This window comes from Ursus arctos, unplaced genomic scaffold (assembly GCF_023065955.2).
Source record: "Ursus arctos isolate Adak ecotype North America unplaced genomic scaffold, UrsArc2.0 scaffold_26, whole genome shotgun sequence".
Classification (NCBI taxonomy): Eukaryota; Metazoa; Chordata; class Mammalia; order Carnivora; family Ursidae; genus Ursus; species Ursus arctos.
The window spans coordinates 32,704,670-32,731,618 of NW_026622941.1; the positions used below are offsets into that span (position 1 = coordinate 32,704,670).

Consider the following 26,949-nt stretch of genomic DNA (forward strand, 5'->3'; position numbering starts at 1 on the left):
AAACTGGGAGTTCAATTGTGTCATTTGCCAAAGATGGGAAAGACCCAAAGAGAGGAAGATTTGGGAGTACATGGCAAATGTTCCATCTTGATTACATTTGAGAAACGTTTTAGACATTCAAGTAAAGAGAGGCAATTGGACACATTTGTCTAGAGGTAAAGAGAAAGATTAGACCTGAGATAAAATTGTGAGTTCTTCAAGCCATGGGCCCAGATGCAAGATTTAGGGAAAAATCATAAATAGAGGAGAAAAGGGTGCTCAGGATCAAGTCCTAGGTCATGTCAACATCTAGAAATTAGGCAGAGGACATGGAGCCAGCACAGGATGATTAATGAGAAGGAGCAGCCAGAGAGGTAGGAGGAAACCCAGATGTTAAAAGAACATGAATATAAGAAAAGAACAAGATTCAGAAAGTGATTAGAAGATCAACTCTGTGGAATGCTATAAAGGTATTAAATCTGAAAGGAATAAACATGACATTAGATTTGGCCAACTGAAGGTGATTGATGACCTTGGAAACAGCAGTTACAAAAGGCTGGTGGAAAAAGAAACCCAAGTAAAGAATAATGACAAGAGAATAAAAGATAATTATATTACCTACCTCACAGAGCTGTGGGTACCTTAATGAACCCAAGGACCTAAAGTGCTTAGTCTAGTGCATGGCATGTAGTAAGCACTCATCAAAATTAGCTCTTGTTGTCACATCATTATCATCACTGACTTAAGGCAGTTTGCAGAACTGAAGTTGGATATGTTGGCTGTCACTTGCATATTATTACTTTCCACAGCTCCAAGCCAGCCGCCAAGGATCATCAGTTCCGTAAGGTCTGGTTCACGCTACATAATCACCTGGGATCATGTGGTTGCACTATCAAATGAATCTACAGTGACAGGATATAAGGTATGTAAAAGATTACTGGATTATTCCCCACATGGGCTTTATTCTTACAAAGACTGATTGATGTTTGGACTTGATTGATGTTTGTTGCACCAAAACCCATTCAGCTTTCTTATTCTAGCTGTACAGCAGAACCAAATGGCACAGTACCATGTTAAATTTTGAAATGCGAAAAGATCTTCAGTGAATTCTACAAAAATGCTATGTCAAGTGAGCAAGATAAATGGACAAACTGATTTAAGGAATAGAGTTGTTAAAATAATCAGCACATAAAGCAGAGAAAGAATCCATTTTTGTTTGGCAACGATTAAGATAGCGTTGCCTAATGCACAGCAAACTGATGTATTGAGTTACATTCCATAAATGAGCATAAAAAGGAAAAAAGAGAGACAGCTGGGTGGCTCAGTTGGTTAAGTGACTCCCTTTGGCTCAGGTCCTCATCCCTGGATCCTGGATCGAGTCCCACATCAGGCTCCTTGCTTGGAGGGGAGCCTGCTTCTCCCTCTGCCTGCCACTCCCCTGCTTGTGCTTGCTGTCTCTCTCTGTCTCTGACAAACTAAATAAAATCTTAAAAAAAAAAAAAAAAGGAAAAAAGATTATTTCCATATATTCCCTGTATCACACATCTTTTATTGGATACCAAATTTTAGGAGTAATGTGAAAAAATTAAATTGTGAGGCAATGTTTTAAGATGTCTCTAATATGTTGAAAGAGCCCTAATTTTATACCTATTCCATAAGAAAAAAAGCACAGACACATTTTTTCCCTCTCTTCATTTTAGAACATTAAAAAAAAAAAAAAGATGCTTAAGGAACTTCCCCTTGGATCACCCTAAAAAATAGGTGAAATCAACTTTTGTGAATTAAAAATAATATGAATTTTCCAGCTAGTGTTACACATAGCTTCCTAGAATTTTTTTATTATTAATGAAAGTCTAAAGCATTTTTATTATGGTTTTAATGTTTTGGCATTGGCTCATTAGTCCACTTTATTAAATATACATATTTTGGTACTTTTTCAGGTACTCTATAGACCTGATGGCCAGCATGATGGCAAGCTATATTCAACTCATAAACACTCCATAGAAGTCCCAATCCCCAGAGATGGAGAGTATGTTGTAGAGGTCCGTGCACACAGTGATGGAGGTGATGGAGTAGTGTCTCAAGTCAAAATTTCAGGTAAGCCAGTCATTTGAGACACATTTCCATTAAGTACTTGTAAGTTTTTAGGTCATATAGATTCTCAAGAGTAAAGGTAGGATTGCTATGCACACCAATGTCAGTGTTTCCCTAGGTAAATTTGAAATGTCATGGATGTCCTGAAACTTGGTATTTCTTCCCTTATGAGTCACAAAAATTATTTTGCAACATACCTCATGGTTTTGATTATTATCTGGATGACAAAGCATAATTAAAATGCCATAATGCAGGTATGGTAATAGCATTGTATGGTAACAGATGGTCGCTACACATATGGTGAGCATAGCATAACATCTACGCTTGTTGAATCACCACGTAGTACACTTGTTACATTGTATGTCAGCTATACTTCAGTTTAAAAAAATACCATAATGCATTATAGTTTGACATAATTCTAGACCATTAGATAATAATATCCAAACTTCTCTTACAACAAAAGGAAATTCACTGAACTACTTTTAATACTCTTCTGACTCCTTTTTCTTTGTCCTAAACATATTAATATAGTAATAAAATTGACTCTGGGTGGTAGCTCCTTCTCTTACCATCTCTCTCTGTGTCTCAGCATATCTGTTTTTGTTCTGCAAACTCTATTTCTCACAGCATTGGTTAATCCAAAATAAATACTTGAGGCAGTGACTTCCTCTCTTTCTGGGATTTGTAGAACTCTGTTAGTTAAATTTTGATACTTTTTTCTCACCCTGCATGATATAGTTTAATTATAAAGAACTAAAATTGATGTTAATTTGAGAGTTTTATGAGACTCTGAAACACTACGAGATGTTGAATTAAAGATAAGAATAACTGATTTAGAAAACAATGCTAATTTATAGCTAAATAGATGAATGTTATATATTTAATAATTCTTTAATGCTTAAATTTTTAGTCGGAAAATAACTGCACAAAGAAACTGTAGAATTAACATTAGAAAATGTCAAATATTTGGCGACTAGTACCATTCTAGAATTTTCTTATTTAAGTTTAGATTTATTTGCAAGTCGTTTAAATTAGATTTTCTCATAAATTTAATTTATGCTGAATTTTTCTTAGTTTAGACATTATTATTATGTCTCCTTAGGAAATTTGGAAATTACAAAAATTTGAAAAGAAAAAATCAGTCATATTCCAAATATCCTAAATTAGTTACAATTCATGTTCAGTGGAATTTACTTCTAGTAAATATATACACATATATAATTTTATAGTTTTGTTTCTATTGAATGTACCATGTTATATCCCACTTTAGTGAGTCATATTACATGAACAGTCCCCATGTCATTCAAAATTTTGTAAATTTCACTTAAAATTATACATAATATTCTTTCAAATAAATGTGCAAAATTTATCTACCCATTTCAATTTTCACTATAATAAAATACTATTTTGAATACATTTTTTATAAATTAATCTTCCCACTGCACCACTTGGATGGTAGTCTCTTTCTTTTTAGCCATTACTAATTTGTTAGGAGAAATGGCATCTTTTTGTTTTTAAAACAATTTCTACATTCCGAACTTTGATAACACATACTTTCAATAGTTTCACACTTAACTCAGGCTGTTCCACTCAAGGAAATGAGCGGGAAGTGTGGACATTATCTCAAGGGTGGTGAGGTACAAAATAACCCAGTAAATTGCTTTTGAAAACCAACCTTCCCTGTCAAGGCGTCTGTCACAGCCCACTGTTGCTCTCTTCATTTCCTTGCTCTTCATTTATCATCCCTAATGTGGAGCAGAGCCCAGGTTCTGGGGTGTAGACTACAGAAGTTTGTAGTGACTGGAGCGTCAGCATAGGTATAACTAGTGACGTGCTGGTTAATGGAAAACAACAGACTCCCCTGGGGTGGGAGGGAGCCCTGGTTTCATTTGCCAGTTTCCGTGGTGTATTTCCATCCTGTGTGATTTCAAGCTTCCCACATGACATCATTCAGTGTGGAGCCAAGAAGAGATGCTGAGTAACACACCGTTAATGCAGGGACGGTGTGTTGTAGGCAGAACCTTAAGAGCACTGATAACATTACAATGCAGTAAAATAATTAGGAAGTGATGCGTTTAGAGAATTGACTACCTTTGTTTTAAACTTTCTCATTAATTAATAAGCTTATATAATTTCAATTTTAATAACAGTGGTTTTTAACAACTTGTTCATAAATTTCCTAAAAAGAATTAGCAGTTGGCTGTGGGGAGGTGGTAGGGACCACCTGTAGCACACCACCATTATCTCCGACATCCCAGTGGACATAGCCCACGCCACGTACAGAAGGCACGGAATTCGCTGCTTTTACAAACCTCAAATGTACTCAGAATTCTTCCTTTTTTTGCCAACTAATGGACGACATTCTTATGAAGGCAGAATTTCTATTATTTATTTCTTATTCTAACCATAACTGTGCAAAGAAACTATACAATTAACATGAGGAAATGTCAGATGTTTGGTGGATAGTACCATTCTAAACTTTTCTTAACTTAGGTTTATTTGCAAATTGTTTAAATTATTTGTAATGAGAGAAACATGTAAATGCAAATGGAAATTTTAGGCTTTCTTAGAAATTTAAAGGACTTAATACTTTCCTTTGTTTCTATTTTCATGACTAAAATATGCAGTCAGGAAGAGAGTACATCGCTAGATTTTAATGTTAATAAACATTATTATTATTTAATAGTAATTAAATTCTGTTAATTTATTTGCTCATTTATTTATTCATTCACCAAATAGACACTAAATGCCTGCAGTGTGTCAGGCACAGTTCATATATTTAAATGTGCTACCGTATATATATTTCCCCCTCCCTCCTATTCCACATCACTATTATCCCTTGCTGGCCCTACTGTGATTTTAGTGATTCTCTTGGCTTCCAGTTTTGACCTCCTACAGCCCATTCACTCTGCAACAGCCAAATGGACCTTTTTAAACATAAATCAAATCATGCAATTCTCTTCTTAGAAAGACATCCCATAGGATAAAATCTAAATTCCTTACCATGGCCTATAGTGCTCTATAATAATCTGGCCAAACTCTCATATCTCAGTTAAGTGATTTCATCTTTGTTCCATTGACATTCTTTCTCTTCTTGAACATACACCACTGTTATCCTTACCTTGAAGCATCTGTACTTGGTCTTCCTGCTGCCTAGAATTCTTTGAATCTTGGCATGGCAGGTTCCTTCTTGTCATTTTTGTTTCTGCTTTTAATGTCACCTCCTCAGAAGATTTGTATGAACACCAATTTAAGAAAGTTCCCTATTCTATGTCACTCTTTTATTTTATTCATAATATTTATAACTATTCAAAATTAACTGATTTATTAATTTATACTGCTTATTGTCTATCTCCATCCTTACTTGAACATAAGCTCCATGGGAACAAGCTCTTGTCTGACTTCTTTAACCTTTGAATGCCCAGTACCTAGGGGACATATTTGGCACATAACAGTGTTTTAACAAATAATTGTTAAATGAAATTATGATTTCTGCATTGAATAAAATTTAGTTATAAGAACAGTTTGGGCAACTTATATTACAGTTTATATGTCTAGAATGTTGACATACTTCCCCATTAGGCACATGGTTTGTGTTATGCCATGAGCTAATCCACAATTTCTTATAAAGCTTAAGTCTTCATATGAGAGATAATCTAGAAAATTATTAGACATGGTAACTTGCCTCTCCACTCCTCTCTGACCTGAACACTGTTACTGCTGTCTTAATACATTATTCCCTATCAGATGATTACAGCTCACATCTAGGCAAATGTAACACCACAAATGTTTCATCAGAAACATACTATCTCTAAGAAATTCCATATTATCTTTTAAGAATCTTTTGTTTTTATCTGTCAATGTGAGCTAAATTAAGAAAGTACAAATAGCTACAAAATATTTTCAGTATCAATTTTAATAAGCTAGTTTGCCTTATTACATATTCACTATTAATTTTAGAATTTAGATTACCATGGATCTGTGGTCATAACTAAATATCCACAAAGAAGCATGCAATTCATTAATTGTATGAATGTGCATATTTTGAGCTTTTAATTTTCTTTCTCGTTTTAAACAGATAACAGATATCTTAGTCAAGTCAAGGAAGACTTTTAAGAGCATTTTAGAGGCCAGACTTCTTCCTAAGGACAAATCATAATCATTTGAAAACTTTAAGGTGGTAGGAGTAACATGAGCCGATGTTTGCACTTGAAAAATCACTTTGGTGATTGTGGAAAATATATATAGTAGGGAAGAAAGATGTAAGGAGATGAATTACAAGGTTATCATTATAGAATGATTAAAAGGTGATGATGGTCTGGACTGGAAAGAGGGCAGTGGTGAAGTCTAGGGTGGGTTCTAAAAGAACAAGGCATCTTTTCCATTTGATTTAAAGTTGCTATATATGCATTGTGTTGATTTTGTAGCTTCTAATAAATCTGTAATTTAGTCTGATGTTACCATAGATGATGTAATCTCATCATTTAACCTACTACTTTTGGTAAGTCCAAGTTATTAAGTTAGACTATATAACCAAAGCCACTGACTTAAACACTGATGAAAAACACATTTATGTTTTCACTTTGTCTTCTTCTTCCCAGTAGCAGGAGAGGAAGGGCTAGGAAGCCATTCTCTAGATACAACATTTAGATGTTAACTCCGATGCTCTGAAGCTCCCTTCTCTAGTACCTAAGTAAGTGGTACAATATAAAAGGACCAAGAAGATAGTTGGGGTGGTTAGATTTAATTCATACATTATGAAATCAAAATGCTATATTGACATCATCATGTTTCCAGATACTTCCTCTGTAAGCATTTCAAAAACCGAAACTATTTTGAGCATTTAATCTTGTACAGTAACCCATATACAGAAGGAGAGGGTAGTATAAAAGGTGATCTTAGGATTACTTTATCCTGCCTTATTTAATGATAGGTTACTATATAATTTAGTGACCACCCAAATCTTTAACTTTGTAAATGTCCCATATTATTTGGGAAAAATAGCTTGCCATGAATAAATTATCTATCAACCTGAATATTTGGAATGGTATATACTCTCTGAGAGTTGAATGCCATTCTTATAAGTCCATCATCATAATTTTAAAAACATGTATTTGGGATTATGGCACAATCAAATATTATTATTTAGGAAATGCTACCTCTCCAACTATTTTGAAGTAGTCAAGTAGTTTGTTTTCCTTTGCTGTGTTTTGTGTGGGATCAATTTGAGAGTTCAAGTGAATGAATTCAGCCTATGTATTTCTAGGCTGACAGCTTACATTTATTTTATTTTTTTTTAAGATTTTATTTATTTATTTGATAGAGACAGCCAGTGAGAGAGGGAACACAAGCAGGAGGAGTGGGAGAGGGAGAAGCAGGCTTCCAGCAGAGGAGCCTGATGCGGGGCTCAATCCCAGGACTCCAGGATCACGCCCTAAGCCAAAGGCAGATGCTTAACGACAGAGTCACCCAGGCGCCCCTGACAGCTTACATTTAAAATGACCTCTAGGGGCACTTGGTTGGCTCAGTCAGTTAAGTATCCAACTCTTCATTTCAGCTCAGGTCATGATCTCAGGATTGTAAGATCGAACTCCAGTTTGGCCTCTCCTCTGGGCAGGGAGCCTGCTTAAGATTTTATTTCTGCCCCTCCCCACCCTCTCTGTCTCCTTCTCTAAAAAATAAAAATAATGAAATAAAATGACCTCTAAAATATATATTCCTTTCATTAACTTTAAATTATGACAATCCACTTAAAATCTTTTCCAACATTACAGCTCTACCAGCACTTCTAATTTTGTAACATTTTCATGGAGGAGAAATTATCTGAACAAAATAATGTTTTGTGCATCTCTGAACTTCACTTAAAGATAGCACCTCTGCATCTAAACTAACTTGGGTTTTCTTACATCTTCTTCAAGGTTTCTTTTAGCTATTAGTGAGTTAACATATCAGTCCCAACATATTATCTTCATTTATTTAGACTTGAAATAATTAGTTTGGGAAACTCCTCTGTAGAGTGCATTATAAGAATAGAAAGAAAAATTAAAAATAATCCTCCAAGATTTACTTACTACCAAAATAATTTTAGTTTTCGAAATACGATCTTAGTCTATGAAGTTGTACTTTAGTATTAGAATGTACAGATAATTAATTACAAATAGTAATTACAATAATCAGCAAGCCCTCCTGAAGCTTGCATTCTCGTGGATATCAGGAAAAATAAAGAACTAACATCAAATAGTAAAATCTCTTCATATGTAGGTTTAAGGATTATAAGGAAAAAAATAAGTGGCTACTGTAGAGAATAAAAGAAGTAGACTGATTTCAATAGGATGATCAGATCAAGCCTCTAAGTAGGCAATGTCTGGGCTGAAATTTAAAGGAAAGGAACTGGCCTTACCACAAAAGGAGGGATGACAGTCATAGGTACAGGGAGTGCAGGGAAGAGCCCACCATGTTCTAGGAGCTGAAGGAAGGCCAGCGTGACTAGTATATAGTGGTGCGGCGTGCATTGGAGACAACAGAGGGGGAAAAACCATGAAAGGCCTGGCCTTGATTACATCTCAGACTCATTTTGTACTAGTCTCCTCTCATTCCAGCTTTCTTCCTCACTCCATCCTTGAAGGCTTGCATCAGAAATCTGTACTTATTCTGTGGGAAAACATCAGCATTCTTTCAAGGATGAGTGATGCAACCTAATTGGGGATCATTTTTGGTGTAGTGTAGACAATACGTTGGTGTGGAACAAAGGGGAGTAGGTAAAAAGAGAGCAAGTCCGAGAGTCCATCAGAATAGACAGGTTCTCTTCCAGAAAGAATCAGTTTATGGGATAATTTAAGCTTTTTTACTGCTCTGAGATGCAAAGTAAATTACCAGACCTTTTTCAGGACAAATGACCAAAGAATGGATAGGGAGACATCGTATAGACTTCTGAGAGGAAAATGTACATTTTAGAACGTTTCTTATACAAATTATCAAAACATGTAAGATTTAGTAATAAAAAGATTGGAAAAGCAAAATAATAAAGTTGCTGGAGAAAAATGCCTAGATCGTCTTGTTTGACTCCTTTCCAAGGGTTGGATTTCCCTGTAGGACTTTCATGGCGTATATTCTCTCAACCTCAGTTTAAATGCTATCTGTGATGGGGAGCAAATTCACCATTGTACTAGTAGCCCTTAGATTTATCAATAGTCAATATATTACGGATCTCTGATCAATTCTGTAGTGATTGAACTAGTTTCCGATAAAATCTAGCTCATAGGATCAACCGATAGCTTTCTCTAAAGTTCTTCCTTTTCTCTTCTCCTTCAGTGAAAGATGATTGATCTTTCAGGAAAGATGAAATGTATCTGGATAGTTTAATCAAGTATTGAATTAAATTCTTAAAAGAGAAAACAAAACCTTTTATAAGAGTTGTTAGAGTGAATGTCTGCTGACTTGGAGAAAAACAAGAAATTGCAGTTGAAAGGAATCCCTGTTGGTGGTCCATCTGTCTGCAGCTCCCAAGTGGGGGAAGCACAAGAGAAGCCCTGAGGGCACTGGCACCCCCAGTACCTCAGACACCCTAGAAGCCCGGAGTCCTGCCTCCCACTGCAAGAACAGCAGTGGCTTCTGTGTTTCCATGCCCTTCCAATTCCCTACCCTGACTCTCAGTGGCAAGAGCATCTAGGAAATGTAGTTTTTTCACTGTTTTACCTCAGAGACAGACAGAAGAACAGAAAAAGCACAAGAAATGCTGCTGAAATTTCCAGAAGAGATGTAGCACACTTTCTCTAAAAATAACTAGTTTTAGATGATAATATCAAAACTAACAAGAAAACCCCAGCCAAACATGGATTTTTATGAAAAAGTTAAAGAAAATAAGTAAAATGGCTCTTCATTTCTAAATTGATTGCACGATATAGAAATTCATATTATTAGGAACACCATTAAAATTATAGGACAAGAAAACCTATAACTATTGAAGCTATATCACAAAAATATCTAAAAGGGAGATTTACCCAAGATACAGAAAATAATGATTAATACCGCTTGATCACCTATAATCACAGATAACAATGTGGCTACTATATTTAGTTACTCTCCACATTTTCTTTTTCAGGGTTATGACAACATCATAATGGACAACATTGCATAAAACCTTTTATTCAGAATATCCAATTTTTTAAGAAAAGTTTCCTAGAAATAAAATTACTGGATTAGAAGGCAGAACGTCTCAAAGGCTTGGCAAATATTTGATAATTGCCAAATTGCTATCCAAATAGCAATGCCCATATTTTATCATTAAAGAATTTTTACTAGCATTTTAGTATTCAAAAATTCTTTGTTAATTAAGCAAAAATACTATCTCATAATTTTTATTGTTTTTAGTTACTGTTGAGATGAGTATATTAATATATTTAATAGCTACTTATAGGGGCGCCTGGGTGGCTCAGTCGTTAAGCGTCTGCCTTCGGCTCAGGGCGTGATCCCGGCGTTCTGGGATCGAGCCCCACATCAGGCTCCTCTGCTGAGAGCCTGCTTCTTCCTCTCCCACTCCCCCTGCTTGTGTTCCCTCTCTCGCTGGCTGTCTCTCTCTCTGTCAAATAAATAAATAAAATCTTTAAAAAAAAATAGCTACTTATATTTTCATTTCTTGAAGTTCTGTTTATGTTCTTTTCTATGTTTAATATTAATAATTTTCTTTAACATTTTATGATCAATCTATAAAGCAAGGTTATTAACATTTCCATGCCATATTTGTAGTAAATATTTTTTCAAGTTTGCATTTGAATGTTATTGATGCTAGATCAATATGGTTCATTTTTATGCAAAATAATGAGTTCACATTACAAAACACTTCAAATATTTATTGCACATAAACAAGCCATAGAATAATAGATACAATTTAAGTCCACTTACGAAGTCCAAAAGCAGCAAATAATGAGGCAATGTTTAAAGAGGTATATATATGACATGTAAAACTTCCCCAAAAGGAGAATGATTAACACAAAATTCAGTACAGTATTGCCTTGTGGGGGGGCAGAAGGCAATCAGAAAGAGGTTCATAGGGGGGTGACAGTGTTATTTCTTTGCTTGGCTGCTAAGTATGTTGTTGTTGTTAAATTATAGTTTTTAAAGTACTAATTTAGGTAACTTATTTCAAAGTTGTAAAAGTTAAAAGGGGGTTGAAGAAGTTGAGGAGTAAGAAAGTTTACTGAAGTTGGCCTTTTACAGGTGTGCATTAGCTTGCTAAGGCTACCATACGAAGTACCATAGACTGGGTGGTTTCAACAATAGACTTTACTTTCTCACAGTAGAAGTCTGAGATCAGGGCGCTTGGGTGGCTCAGTTGTTAAGCGTCTGCCTTCGGCTCAGGATGTGATCCTGGCGTTATAGGATCAAGCCCCACATCAGGCTCCTCTGCTGGGAGCCTGCTTCTTCCTCTCCCACTCCCCCTGCTTGTGTTCCCTCTCTCGCTGGCTGTCTCTCTCTCTCTGTCAAATAAGTAAATAAAATCTTTAAAAAAAAGAAGTCTGAGATCAGGATGCCAGTAGGGTTGGCTTCTTCTGAGGCCTATTTCCTTGGATTATAGATGGCCGTCTTCTCCCTGTCTTCATGTGGTCTTCCTTCTGTGTGTGTTTTTGTCCTGATTGTTTCTTCTTATAAGTGCACCAGTCATATTGCATTAAAGCTGACCCTAATGACTTTATTTTAACTTAATTACCTCTTTAATGACTATCTCTAAATAGTCACATTCTGAAGTACTTAGGGTTAGGGCTTCCACATGGGAATTTTGAAGGGACAAAATTCAGCCTATAATAAAGTTATTGGTAATTTCAAGAGAAAAGCTTCCATTAAAGAGTGTGGGTGGAGGTCTTATTTTTCTAAGCCAGCCTCTCAGAGCTTACTTTCTAAAGAGAGGAGGCAAGATCAATCAATCAATATGTAACAACAGATAGTGATAATATCTGGATAAGAAACTAAAGCAGAGGGAGGTAGGTAAGTACTGTTGGAAGACAGCGAAGGCTGTGTTTTCATTAGGAGGGGGAGGAATGGCTTGCTCTGATGGGATAACACTGAGAAAGAGAATCAAATGAAGTGAGTGAATGGTCCATGCAGTTATCTGGAGAACAAGTACTGCTGTTAGAACAATACAAAGCCCTATTCTAGGAGAATGTTTGGATGTTCAAGGAACAGCAAGGAGACCAGTGTTACTGGGGCTGGTGGGGGGAGAGTGGACACAATTAGGGTAGAGAAATAGATGGAACCTGAATCATCAGAAGGTTTACAGGTCCTGGTTAAAGACTTTGGATTTTACTCTAAGTATGATGAGAAGCCCAATATTGAAGCATTTTAAGATGGGAAATAGCATGATCAGATTTATATTTTACAAGTCTTATTTTATCTGTTCATTGGAAGGAAGTAGAAATCTCATGAATGGTGGGGGGAAAAAATCTCTGTGAATTTCTAGAAACAGGGAGAGCGGTTAGAAGCTAAAAGGTGACAGTCCAAGCAGCAGAGATGAAGTCAGCTTTGACTAGTATGTTCACAGTTGAAGTGTGAGAAGTATAGCCGGATTTATTTGGAACAAGACCCAACAATATTTTCTGATGATTTGATAAGGGATGTGAAAGAAGACTTGGCAGAATTCAAAGAATTTAGATTAACCAACAGAATCATCTGCTGAAATGGCCAACAGAATCATCTACTTTAATGGAATCATCTACTAAATATAGATGACTGGAGAAAATAAGAAGGAGTTCAAATTTTGACGTGCTAGTTCATGCTATGTCCATTAGTCATCCAGGTGGAGATAGATAAAAAAAAGAAGAAGAAGAATCTAGCAAAAGTGAGAAACCAGCTGAGGTCAGATAACAAATTTGTCAGAGAACCAAGTGGCATAATTATGTAACTATCTGCAATTCATACCAGCCTGGATATAGAGATAACAGATGGTTGTTGATGTTGCCCAAAGTTGGCAGCTTGCATGGTTAATATAGGAGGAGATCAAGGGAAAAAGGATTCATTACTTCTAGTTAAAGAATAATTTAAATAGCTGAGCGGAGAGTTTGTATCTATTAAAATGTTTTCAGCTGTCGGTAACAAACCCCTCAACTCAAAATTGCTTAAGAAATAGGTGACCTTTAGGCCTTAGTGAAATCATCATCTCAAAAATTTCCTCCCACCCCCCTGCATCTCCACCTGAGATGTCTCAGAATCAAGTTCATTTAAGATTCATTCTCTCTGTGTTTATGACTGCAGCAGAGCTAGTAATCATTGCATGCAGACCTCATAATGTCCAAGGAGGAAGGGGTCTGTCTCTGTTCAAGCTCCATCTTAAAATGAAGGACCTTTACCAGAGACTCTCAGAAAATCTTTTCCATATTGTCTAGAACTGGGTTTCCTAAACTAGTAAAATGCCATTTCTACAGTTGTTCCAAGTGATCAAGATTTATCTCATGGGGCGCCTGGGTGGCTCAGTCGTTAAGCGTCTGCCTTTGGCTCAGGGCGTGATCCTGGAGTCCTGGGATTGAGCCCCGCATCGGGCTCCTCTGCTGGGAGCCTGCTTCTTCCTCTCCCACTCTCCCTGCTTGTGTTCCCCCTCTCTCTGGCTGTCTCTCTCTGTGTCAAATAAATAAATAAATAAATAAATAAAAATCTTTAAAAAAGAAAAAAAGATTTATCTCAGGTCTGGGGATGATAAAACGTTCTTTAGGGCGTGAACATTTGAGCAAAAACTGGAGAGTGTATTGGCAAGGAAATAGAAAAAGCTTTCTACTTAATATCAAAAGTTAAGTAACAAGGTGAATAATAAGGTAAATAAATAAAATAAATAAATGAGGATATAGGAAAATGAAGAAGAGGAAACTAGGTCAAAGAAAAGCTTCATAAAAGGACAGTAGAGGGATGAAAAGTTACAGGAAAGATACAAAGTTAGCTTCAAGAGAAGACAATTTAGGCAGGATTGTTTTTATTGAAGTAATAAGGAATGGTAATCAATGTGAATTTTGAGGATAAAACAAGAATTAATAATGTTGAACAAATCACCAACGATTATATTAAATTGAGAGAACTCTGATCCAAAGTCAGTAAACACAGTTTTATCATTAAACATATATATATGTATATATATATAACTACCACTTTAAAGAACATCTAAATGGGTAAATAGAAATGTTTAAAGAATAGTTTAAGTAATTACATCATAGGAAAATTGTAAATATTTTTGCTTTATTTTGTATTTTAGATTAGATACTCCACAATACCCAAATCTGTGAGACAACTCCTTCCCCTCAAAGGCTGCATTTGGTGATGTTTTCTAAATTTAGAATGTTATACTAGGAGGGTAGAATTTGGAAAGAATACTGCTAATGGAAACTAGCATGAAAAGGGACTCCTATAAAAGTAAGTGATCTCGAAGAGTTGAAAATTAAAGGAATTTATCATTTTTTCCTTTGAATTTTTATTTAAATTCTAGTTACTTAATATACAGTACAATATTGGCTTCAGGAGTAGAATTCAGTGATTCATCACTTACATACAGCACTCAGTGCTCATCATAACAAGTGCCCTCCTAATACCCATCACCCATCTAGCCCATCCCCCACCCAGACTCAACGATAGAGAACAAACTGAGGGTTGATGGGGGGAGGAATTTATCATTTTTGAGGAATGTAATTACACAGAAGAAGTTTCAGAAAATGAACCAACGGTCCTAAGAGAGATACCTTCATTCAAAGATGAGCTTTATTTTTCTGAATTTTGGGTGTGAACAAAATTCCAGTTTTACTAAACAGTAATCTATTTTTTCATCTTGTTTGCATAATTCCAAGCTTTGTGGAATATAAAGTTTCTACAAATTTTATGATGGGTCATAATATTTTGCATCAATAAATTGGTAATGAGAAAATGAATAATCTTGTGCAGTGACAGATCTCATATGTATAACTTTCATTAGTAGTAAGCTCAATTTTGCACGTTTATGAATGTTGATACATTAGTGGCATAAAAATTACATTAAGATATTTATTCTATCTACACACAAATGGAGTAGAAATATTCTATAGTCCTAAGGAAGGAATATTAGGATAGATGTACCTTCCCTCAAATCATGGGATATTGCTTTATATTTTCTCCTTAAATAAAAGCAACAAATAAGTGAATTAAAATAATTATATTATCTTTAATGATATACAGATCAACCATCAGAACACCATTTAAAAATTAATTTTCCTTTGGAATATTATAGGCTATGTTGAAATTTGTAACCCTTTCAGGAAAATATAAAGATAGTTGTTTGTGCTGAGAAAGAGAGTTAGTTGAGTTTTAAATTTTCGCACTGGATGTTTGATATTTGCCCACAGTGACACAAATTTTAAAACTATTTAGAAAAGAAATGAGTTAGTCATTATTAAAACTAAACTCCTGGAAATCTCTCACAAATAGAACTGGAAACCTTTAATGCTATAATAAGAAGGAATATAAAACACTTAAACTGGAAAGTGATATATCAACATATTAAAATGGTCCATTTGATACTACCTTAGGGACCAGCTTCAGTGATTTATGAAAGGAATGTTTAGGTCTCAAAGTACTTCCCAAAGTTAGGTAAAGCTAGAAGCCAGTCCCCTTGGTAGATTATTCACAGTATGAGAGCAGTGCAATGAAGCAAAAGACATTCCAGAGGCACTTTTTACAGTCACCTTCTGCAAAATGAACCAGACCAAGAGGAAATAAATCATTTAGAACATGTTCCAAAAGTATTAATTTCCTCCAGCAAGTTGTCTTTCTTCGATAACCTACTAGTCCAGGCCCTGTATAATTGACTCTCAGCTCTAAAGCAAATCACCAGCCTTAGTCACCCGGCCGAGGGAAGTAGGAGGAGTGTTACAGAGGACTGTCTTGAAGACCCTTAGCCCATAGGCAATGCTTCAAAGTTCAGATGTGCCCAAAACTTGTGAATTCTTTAGATATCAACATCTTTGTAGATAGATGATCCTTCCAATGCCGGCCTCTTCATTCCTCTTTCTTGATGATCTTGTCACCTGTTCATGATCACAGTCCAGGCGAGTTCACAGACTTGAATGTGAATTAGAACCTGAGTGGGGGCGCCTGGGTGGCACAGCGGTTAAGCGTCTGCCTTCGGCTCAGGGCGTGATCCCGGTGTTACGGGATCGAGCCCCACATCAGGCTCCTCCCCTATGAGCCTGCTTCTTCCTCTCCCACTCCCCTGCTGTGTTCCCTCTCTCCCTGGCTGTCTCTATCTCTGTCGAATAAATAAATAAAATCTTTAAAAAAAAAAAAAAAAAAAAAAGAACCTGAGTGGTCCCTGAAACTTGAATGAGAAAAAATAGCATGGTAATTTTCATTAATTTCTAAATCAAATTCATTATTCCTTCAAATATTAATTTAAGCAATAAATCACTATCACCAATAGCATCCACAAATATTCTCATATGTTTCAGCTGTAATAGTATCACTTCTTCAAAAATATGACATTAGACCTGATCTTAGTTCTTGTTTTAAATGTGCTAATAAGTACACTACTTTAATGTGTTAATAAACATATATTTGCTTCCTTGATATTTTTATAAATGTATTTCAATATACTTGGTTTTCCTTTAATTCTATATATCTTACGTATGTGAAAGCATTATTTGCAGCATTCTCAGAGATTTACAGTCTGCCAAAGTGTTTATGACACACAGAGAGGCTTAGAATCCTTGCAATTCTTGATATAACTAATAACGGCAAAAAAATAAAATTTTAATTTTAAGCATTTATTTTCTGACCACTAACTCTTATTTTTCTAGTTTATTCCTTGAGATCTCCTCCCAACACCACCATTTCTTCCACCCTCTCCCACCCGGACCTTCCATTCAACCTATTGCTTATTTATCCCTCATTCCACTCATGTCCTCAGTTCCCTCCCTAAAGAGCTCAGATTCCACAGCCCATAATTAAAACCACTTCCTTATCTATACTTAGCTGCATTCTCCCTTTATGCTCCTCACATTGCCAAACCCAAACTCTGACTAAGTACAGATTTCTGTTGTACTATGTGCATGAATGCAAGCAGAACTCTATGTGCTCCTGCCAAAATCTCTCTATGCATCCCCATCCCCAACATTTACCGACTCCCAAGCACTATTTGCCTGGAGACCGTCAGGTCTAATCATGCCCATAGGTCTCATTTATGGCACCAACCAAAAGAAGTCCAGGAATTCCTGATTAATACAGTGCTGGGTGCTCCATTTTCTGACTCCTTTTCTATCAATGCTTAACTCAAAAAACCTTCCCACTCTGCCCTCTGGAATTCATTGCCAATCATCAGCAAAGTCTCCTATAATGTCCATCTCTTCACTGAACGTTGTTTCCTTCCCCTTCTTTTTTTTTTTTTTAATTTTATTTATTTATTTAAGAGAGAGAGAAAGAGAGAGAGAGAAAGTGCACAAGTGGGGAGGAGGGGCAGAGGGAGAAGCAGGCTCCCCACTGAGCAGGAAGCCTGATGTGGAGCTCGATCCCAGGACCCTGGGATCATGACCCGAGCCAAAGGCAGATGCTTTACCGACTGAGCCACCCAGGTGCCCCTTTTTCCCCTTCTTAATTCATCTGAAACCTTGCTCTAATTGTTTCTCCTGCAGTTTGTTCAGACCCCCTGGATCCTGGGCCTGTGGCAGGGTAGTTATCCTTCTTGCTTCTTGTTGCCTCCATAGTATTCTCCTTCTTTCTTGCCCAGAAAGCCCTGCTTAGAATCTTGTATCATCTGCTTCTCTCATTCATTTTCCCTTTTTAAAGTTTTCTACCAATCTTCTGGATCATTTCTAATCATTCCTTGAGAAGTTAAGAGCCCAGATGACTGTCAGTGTCTCCATAACTACTTCTATCATACCTTTTGTTGATTTCAATACACATGTAGATGATCCTTACATTACCCTGTCCTCTCAGTTCCTTGAAATACTCTGCTCATGTATGTTGAACCTTCCTATGGTTCTACTCTAACCTTATTATTGCTGCTTTTATAATATCAAAGACTCTAGTCTCTGACCACCACCTATCTTCTCTTTCATTTTTTTAGTTCTCTGACTCCTAAAATTTTTTTGACCCACCGGAAACCATAAACCATTGGTCTTACCACTTTTTCTATGTTTCTCTCTTGATTTCTTCCATATCTAGCTTAAATCCCACAGCCATATATTTAATTACTTCTGTAGAACCTCCCGTTTTCTTTGCTTCTCTTACTTCATTATACTCACTTGGCTATATCATGGATTAGGTCCAACTGTGATTATACATCTGTGTGTACACTCTCAAAGCTAAAGGTGGCTAGAGAAAAATAATCTTGTACAGTTTCAAGCTTTAAATGCTGAAAGCTCTCAAATACAAGTCTCTAATTTACTCAACTGCCTAATCACTAACCACTATTTCTACTTAGATATATAAAGTAAACCTTCCCCCTGGCCCATTATATTTCCTTTTCCTACATTTTTACCCATCTCAACAAAACATTTCCAATCATCCTTGAAGTCATCTTTTTTTCTCTTACATACAACATTCATTTCACCAAGAAATCCTATTGGTTTTACCTCTAAAATATATCTAAAAACCTCCAGGTCTGCTGCCACCCTCATGGTTCAGTGACCATGCTTTCTCTCCAGGATTATTGTATTAGACATCTCTGTTCTCTGCTTTTTGCTTAGCTGGCACCCTATAATTTATTCTCAACAGAATGACCACGGTGATTGTTTTCACATATGCCAGCTCTTACCTGTGCAAAAACTTACATTGACTAGTCTCTTAGAATGAGACTAGGTCATGTTCATATTTGTATTTTGTCTGATCTGTGTCAACCTTGGCCATTACTATTAACTCCCTAGCTCATGAAACATAAATCTATTTCTGTGAGATTCTTAATTGGTTCTCCGATACCTTGCAAAATTTGACTCCTCTAGTCAAGATGCCTATAATATTCTAATATATTTTTATTACTTATATGCATTGATTATTTAGCAAAGATATAGTCAGTTCTTTATATGTGGTATGGGATTTAATGTCTACCTTTTATATAAGTAGTAAGTAATGAATAAATTACCTCCCATTACTGTGGATAGTAAATGATAAATAGGTTCTTACTATTGCTGTGAGTGATGAATGAATACAACAAAATCTATTTTCTTATACCTTAGACTTTTGCTACCCAATTCTAAACAAAAACATGATTGGGAGAGACAATCCTCCATATCAGTGTTTTTCAAACTTTTTGCATTATTGCTATCTCTAATAAGCCCTTTCACACATTTTTTTTCTTAGAAACTCTTGCCACTCATGACATTTTAATACCACAGCTATACTGCATACCTGGTAGAGTAGTCCTTTGGAGATGCAAAAACCATGGTAATATCTCAGGTCTTTTCACCCCACAAGATCATTTTCATTTTTATAGGGGCCATATTGTCCCTGTGGAGAACGAATGCCCTATGGAGATGCCTCCTTCCATCCATTCCCAAGAGATGCTGTCATTTTATGAATTCATCAATCCAAAATTTTGGTAAACTGTGTTTTTTGAAGACATTGTTTTGCATCCTCCTAGGATTACTTTTTATTGAATTGTTCCTTGGTATTTTGCTATTGGCTTACACTGAAGAACATTATAGAAAAAAACAACAAAAACAAAAAACAATTTCACAAAATCTACTACCATATTATTCCATGATTGTAGAGGATATGTTTTGCTGTGCTAAACAGTGTCCTCTTTTTAGGGAACCATGATTAAAAATTTTCTCAGGTAAGGCTGAACCTAGAGAAGTGAGTTACCTGGGCCAGGCTAATAAATAAATATTTAATAAGATAATTTAATATTTAACATTAAATTAGTAATCTTGAAAATTTTTATACAGTATTTAGTGGAGAGGATGAGATCTAATTAGAGGAAAGATTTGAAAGAGGACTACTGTTGTCTAAATTCTAAAAAAAATTCATCTACTCAACATCACTCCCTGTCCCTGCCATACAAAACAGACACTCAAAAAGGAAAAATACATACTGTTAAATAATCCATTCTCTCTGTAGGCAACTTGGATATTACTTATTAGAGCATATTTATTAGAAGTCTTGTTCTATCCATACACACTCTAAATATCAATCTCTTCCTTCAATATAATACTGTCCATGAAAAGGACTTGGGGTGGGGGATGGAAGGAGAAAAACAACACCTCTGGTAAATATAGTTTCCTAATTTGTTGCATTTCCAGTACTGTGTTAGTATCCATGATGGATTGTTATCCCAGGTACCTGCCCACCTGAACTGTCCTTTAACCTGCGTCCATTCTCTGGTCTCAGGACCAGAAGTCAGAGAGCTTTTCTTGAGCACATTACCTTTTTTTTAATCTTTTGGATAACGAACTTAATGACTGATGTATTTCTCTGTTGCCTGGCCAAAGCTCAGGTATTTCTGACATACCGCTAGTAAAGTATATAGACCATTGTATATTTTAGTTAAAAATATGTGAATATATCTCATATTTTTTAAAAGATTTTATTTATTTATTTGAGAGAGATAGCGAGCAAGAGAGAGAGAGGGAGAGCAAGAAACAGACTCCCTGCCGAGCGGGGAGCCTGACGATGCGGGGCTCATCCCAGGACTCTTGGATCATGACCTGAGCGGAAGGTGGATGCTTAACCGACTGAGCCACCCAGGCGCCCCTGAATATATCTTATCTTAATATATCTTGTAATTAAGTGTTTTTAAAATAGCTCCTTATAAATATTCATAACATTAGTAGTAGCATTAGTGCATGTTGTTGTTGCTATTTTGATATCATTATCTCTTAGTTTAATTTTTCCTAAACTTATTTTCTTTTTTCTCCATTTCCTTATTTTTCTTTTAGCATAATTTATGTATCTTTGTAAACTATCCAAACCTTTTTAGAATGAAGTAGCATTTTTATAAGTAAATATTTTTATTTTATTCTCAAAAAAACCTGACAAAGCATTTTGACTCAATATTTATTTTCTCTGTTAAACTAGGAAAAAAGTTATCTGAATAAATATTGATATGTTAAAATGTCTCGAAAACTCAGATCATAAGTGATTAAGAGCATGTACTTATCTTCAAGAACTATAAAACACATGTATCAAATTTCTAACATGCATTATGATTAAAATATAAGATAAAAGGGGCACCTGGGTGGCACAGCGGTTAAGCATCTGCCTTCGGCTCAGGGCGTGATCCCGGCATTATGGGATCGAGCCCCGCATCAGGCTCTTCCGCTATGAGCCTGCTTCTTCCTCTCCCACTCCCCCTGCTTGTGTTCCCTCTCTCGCTGGCTGTCTCTCTCTCTCTGTCAAATAAATAAATAAAATCTTTAAAAAAAAATAAGATAAAAAGAATTCTTTAAATATAGAAAGTCATAAAGACTATATTCTAAAATGTGATAGCCAATAAAATCTAGAGAAAATGTTAAAAATGAAGGGAAATTGATACAATTAAAAAGTGCTTATGTGTTTATATGATAATTTTTATGGCAATTGGAGAACTGGCACATATGATTCTAAGATTACAAAGAAATTGTAATCCAAGGAGAAACCTAAAACATAAGGCAAACCAATTTAATAGAGAAAGACTGGAAATAGGAAAAGTGGTACCACTAAATATGAAATATATAGCCATCATAATTCTTACATATATTCTTCCCAATACCTCAAGTAACGTAGTAACATTATATATTCTGAGGTTTTGGAGAGAGCTTTGGTTTTTATAAATGAAAGGACATTCTTTCTTTTTATATAGTCATTATAAGTGGCTGTCTAAACCCCCAAACATATAAATATACTGTCATGGGTACCTGATACCCAACATGGATTTGATATAGAGAATAAAGTCCTACACAGATAAAATTTATTTAGCTTCTATTTCTTTTGTTTTCACTGAATATATTTTTCTGCTGATAATGCAGAGTTGGTCTTTTAGAAGATTGCTCCTTTCTGGGAACACTGGTTATTTTGTAATTTTGTTCATTACTTTGCCTTTTGTAAGAATGATTTTAATGGTTGAAGACATCTTTTTTGCCATGTACAATTTTTTGTGTCTTTCCTAGGATTAAAAAACTGTCTTTACCAAACAAATTTTAACTGATCTTTAATATCTTTAAACTAACTAAGGTATATTTAAAAATCATTTCAAAAATGATACTATCTCATATCTGTTGAGTTATCACTTTTGTAGAACTTTGGGTTCAGCTAAAGAAATAGGACAATAATTTAACTTACAATTTTCCCATTCTAATTTTTATCATTTTTTGCTCAGTTTTCAAATGAACATAATTTATCACTAAGGTAAGAGCCCCAATAACTCTATTGTCTTATTATTCTCTAATTCTTTAAGAGATATTTTCTATGCCAACCATTAATTATATTCAGAATTTTTTTTAAAAAAATCAATATATTATGATCAAATAAAAGAAACAAAAAAGGAAATAATTCTATATTTGAATTTCATATGTTAATTCCCTCTCCTCAGAGTGGGAAAAGTTACATTGTTCTCAAAGAAAACAAAATACAAATGAAGATACTTTTTTATTATAGTGTGAGTATTTGAAATTATTTACTATTTTAAAATCTCTTTACTGTTCTTCCTGGAAGATTTATTTTACTGAAATTGAAGATTAAGAAAGTGAGTTATAGGGGCGCCTGGGTGGCTCAGTCATTAAGCGTCTGCCTTCGGCTCAGGGCATGATCCCAGCGTTCTGGGATCGAGCCCCACGTCAGGCTCCCGTGCTGGAAGCCTGCTTCTTCCTCTCCCACTCCCCCTGCTTATGTTCCCTCTCTCGCTGGCTGTCTCTCTCTCTGTGTCAAATAAATAATACAAAATCTTAAAAAAAAAAGAAAGTGAGTTATAAATTATAATTGATAAAATAAGTAATAAATGCCAGGATTTACAGCATTTATATTAAAAGAAAAATAAAACATATGTATTACAGGCAATATTAAACTCAGAATTATAAGTATTTCCTAAGGGTATTTGATTATAAGCATTTTTCTATAAATTAAGTAAGAATTGCTGTTAAAATCTAGTATTTTAGATTATATATATTTTTAGAATATAGGATATATGAGACAAAGTTAGCTAGACAAAAGATGGAAAATCACTGTAAGGATATGATCAGAGACATTCTCTGCTTTGGCAAGGAAAGAAATGGTAATTCTCTCCTTACTTTATTTGAACAAACTTCCTGTCTTTATAATTAACCTATTGATATATATGCAATAGTACTTACAAAAGCGCTTAGCAGTTACTCGATTATTTTATTAAATCAGCAGCAGCTACTAATGAATGCTACAAGCTAGCACATGAATAATGTGCTTCCCACAGTATAATGTCTTCACATTATATTATTATTAATTACCATGTTATATTTAAATAACTCATTTTTTAGTTTCTAGATGTACTTAAGTGTATTTATACGATTTAGGGAGTATCAAATCATGGAATACTTTTTTGCAAATTTAATAAATTCCCATTTATATGTGTTAATTTAAAAATACTTGGTCTCTATTGTTGATTGAATTTTCTATACAGATATGCCGTATAGTCAGTGAACAGTATGTCTTTTATAGCTTGTCCTCAGCCATTTTTTATTAAATACATGCAACATCACAAGATTAGGCACGATTTCATGTAGCAAATGTTTCTGTTGTGGCTGTTTTCCCAAGTTAATAACTTCTCTGACATTTGAACAACTATGTTGGAAATATAGCCTAGCAGAATGTTTTTTTGATGAATCTTGTAATATCAATGAGAATTTTCCAGGCATAAAAGGGGGTTCCAGTCCAAGGAAACAAATGTTGACTCTGAGAACACATAAACATGGCATCCTCTTCAGTGCATTTTGGGATGTGACATTCAAAAAGGATGGTAAGGTAGAAATAGTTGCCATATAGGTTATATTCAGACGTGAAAAGGGGGCAGATTGAACTTGTGGGGTTTTTTTTTTTTCACGTTTTACTTTTTCTTGTGTTTAAATTAGAGGTGATGAAGTCCTAAATTACTAAGGCAGAGACAGTAGAGAGAGTGAAGCAGAGAGATTCTAGAGTTGTACTGGAGATAGAATCAATTGTACTTGGTGACAAAGTCGATATATTGCAAATGAGGGTTAAAAGGTTTTACAAATGACTCTATGTTTTCTATTATGAGTAATAAATGCATGGCAACATAATTGACTCAGCTAAGTAATTCAGAAATTCAGAAGGATAGGCACATTTTATAAGAATAATGACAATGATGGAACAGAGAGAATATAGGGAGGGAGAAGTGGTTCTGTGACAAACTCTGAAGAACTCTAACATGGAAAAACCAGGTCAGGTAAACAAGAGGTAGGGTGCGGTCCAGGTAAGATGTACTATCTCAAAACAAATCATAAATCTCAAACTTACTTCTAGATTTTATAATGTTTGTCTCAATACCTAGAAAATTAATTATGAGTTATTTCAAACATATTAGTATATCATCAACCAATGTCTCAAAGTCCCTCTTTATAAAATACACTGTCAAGAGGCATAAAGACACAAGGTGTAAGTCTTAAGGGAAGAAAGACAGTAATAACTTGAAAAATTCTATAATGAAATGACTAGAAGAAAACTGGCACTACCAGTAGGAATACAGACAGATGTTGAAAGAATTTCAATTTCCACTCACTGTGTGGGAATTTGGCTTGTTCAGTATAAACAAAATGGTTTCTTAAAGAATTTCCCAGAATTCCTGGTGGTTAGAAAGGAGTAACTACTCTGCTGATTTTTAAAATAAACTCCTTGCGGAAGTGATGAAAGCCAATCTTCTTTTTTTCCATTTTTTTGAATTTTAAGAATTTGAAAAGAACTTAAAATTTCAGAGTTTAGCATGTGAAGGTAAGACTGAGAGTGAGATTTCTGGAAAGAGAAAGAATTCTGAAAAATGTATAAACAAAATGAAAATTCTATGCAGGTACCATCCAAAGTGATTGGATTATTTTATATCTTCTGGATGAGAAGCTAAACAAGCACAAACTTAGAAAACTTTTAGAGTAATCAGTGGTGAGTTTCAGCCAGTAACTCCTTATACATTTCAGACTGTTGTTAAAACAGCTGAGAAATTGTTTCTCCTGTGGAAGTGCAAGAAGATTCGACTGGTTGTAATCATTATAATAGTTGAAGAGAGCCAATGAATTTGGACGGTTTCTTATAAGAGCTTGATGTGCATGTGGAAAACAGACAGGCACCAATTAGTCCTTGCTGATAGACAGATGACACTAAATCCTGCAGTGAGGCCCAAGGTCGGACAAATGAGTTCAGGTTCATATTAGGACAGAAAATCTTAAACACCAAAGTACTACCTCAAATAGGTGAGTCACTCATTTGTCATAGCCCCAAAGCAAAGATGAATCAAGAAAGATCAAATGAGACTTTGGTCACAGTTTTACACTGGGAAAGCTTCCAGGGTAGTCGTGTCTCTGAATCACCATGTGAAACCATTGGAGAACTAGGATCCTTGACTGTTTTTGATATGGAGCTGTTTAGATATTGGTAACAATTTCCAACTCTCAGCTCATTATGTTAGGGAGGTTGGATCACTGTACTCTCTAGCCACAGTAAGAGATATTCATGAAGTGTCCATGGGATAGGGAAAATAGCACTGGAGTTAGAATCAGGTTTCAGTTCAATACCCAATTTTACTTTTACTAGGTAGGCAAATCTGAGCCTTAGGTTCCTCATCTGTAGATGAGGATGATGATGCCTACTTCAACTGTGTATTATATGAATTAAGCAAAATAACATGTTACAAACTTCCCCAAACTGAATTGACACATAATAAATTATAAAAAATAAAAACAATCCTTTGAATGGATATTTGTTGTTGATACATGATGGGCCAGCTATCCAGAAAACTTAGGAATCAGGTCATGATCCTGCCACATGATAAGAGTAAGACTTTTGGGTTCCATTGTCTCACATAAAAACAAACACTGTGTCCCACCCTGACCTTGAACATGAGTATTATAATCAGCAGAAGCTCATTTACCCAGTTTATGTAAAGGAAGAACTGGGAAGAACTCAGTAGGCTTTATGGGAACACATATCTGCCTGCTTCCCTTAGTTTGGATTTCTTTTGATTGGATAAAATTATAAGTTTAAGGAAAATTGACTGTCATGGACCAGTAGGTTTTACTCTTACTTTTTATTGTCAATAAGCCAAAATGCTAGCTGGTCTTCCAAAAGCATACAGAGGCAAAGCTGTAGAACAAGCAAGTGTGTCTGTGGGGGAGGTGCAAAGAACAGTCTTCCTTCCTCTGTAAATAAACCCAACAGCCCATGTATCTATAGCTCTTGAAAATGTCTAAGAAATTTTAGCCACAGATATGCTCAAGGGGTTCCTCAAGCCTAGCACTAAAGGGGAACCATTAGCCTTGGCAGGGGTCACACACAAATTCTTAAACTTTCTGGCTCTACTTGCTGTCCTTTTAACTCAAAAGCTGATTGAGGAAAGGGAAGGTCAAGGCAGAGGAAGAGATAATTTAATATTTGTTTTGATGAGTATGGCAAAATAAAATAGGCATTTAAAGTCCCCAGTCTCAGGGCGCCTGGATGGTTCAGTTGGTAAAGCAGCTGAGTCTTGATTTCGGCTCCAGTCATGACTTTGGGGTCATGGGATCAGCCCAACATTGGACTCTGTACTCAGTGGGGAGTCAGCTTGAGATTCTCTAATCTCCGTCTCATTCTACCCTTCCCCTGCTCGCACCCTCTCTCTCTCTCAAATAAATAAATAAATAAATAAATAAATAAATAAATAAATCTTTAAAAAAAATAATACAGTCCCGAGTCTGTTTAACTTTAATCAAGGTTGAGGAAAACTGATTCTTGTGG

The 26,949-nt window shown here is 35.4% G+C and overlaps 1 protein-coding gene across 2 annotated transcripts in view; it reads left to right on the forward strand.

Moving 5' to 3' along the window:
- The window catches only part of CNTN1 (contactin 1), a 343,680-nt gene that overhangs the window by 305,178 nt on the left and 11,553 nt on the right, over window positions 1-26,949 (forward strand). For both annotated transcript variants that reach the window (XM_026502092.4, XM_044385537.3), the window contains 2 exons: window positions 789-901; window positions 1,920-2,076. In XM_026502092.4, coding sequence (XP_026357877.1) covers window positions 789-901; window positions 1,920-2,076 — 270 coding nt within the window. The remainder of the gene's footprint in view (window positions 1-788; window positions 902-1,919; window positions 2,077-26,949) is intronic.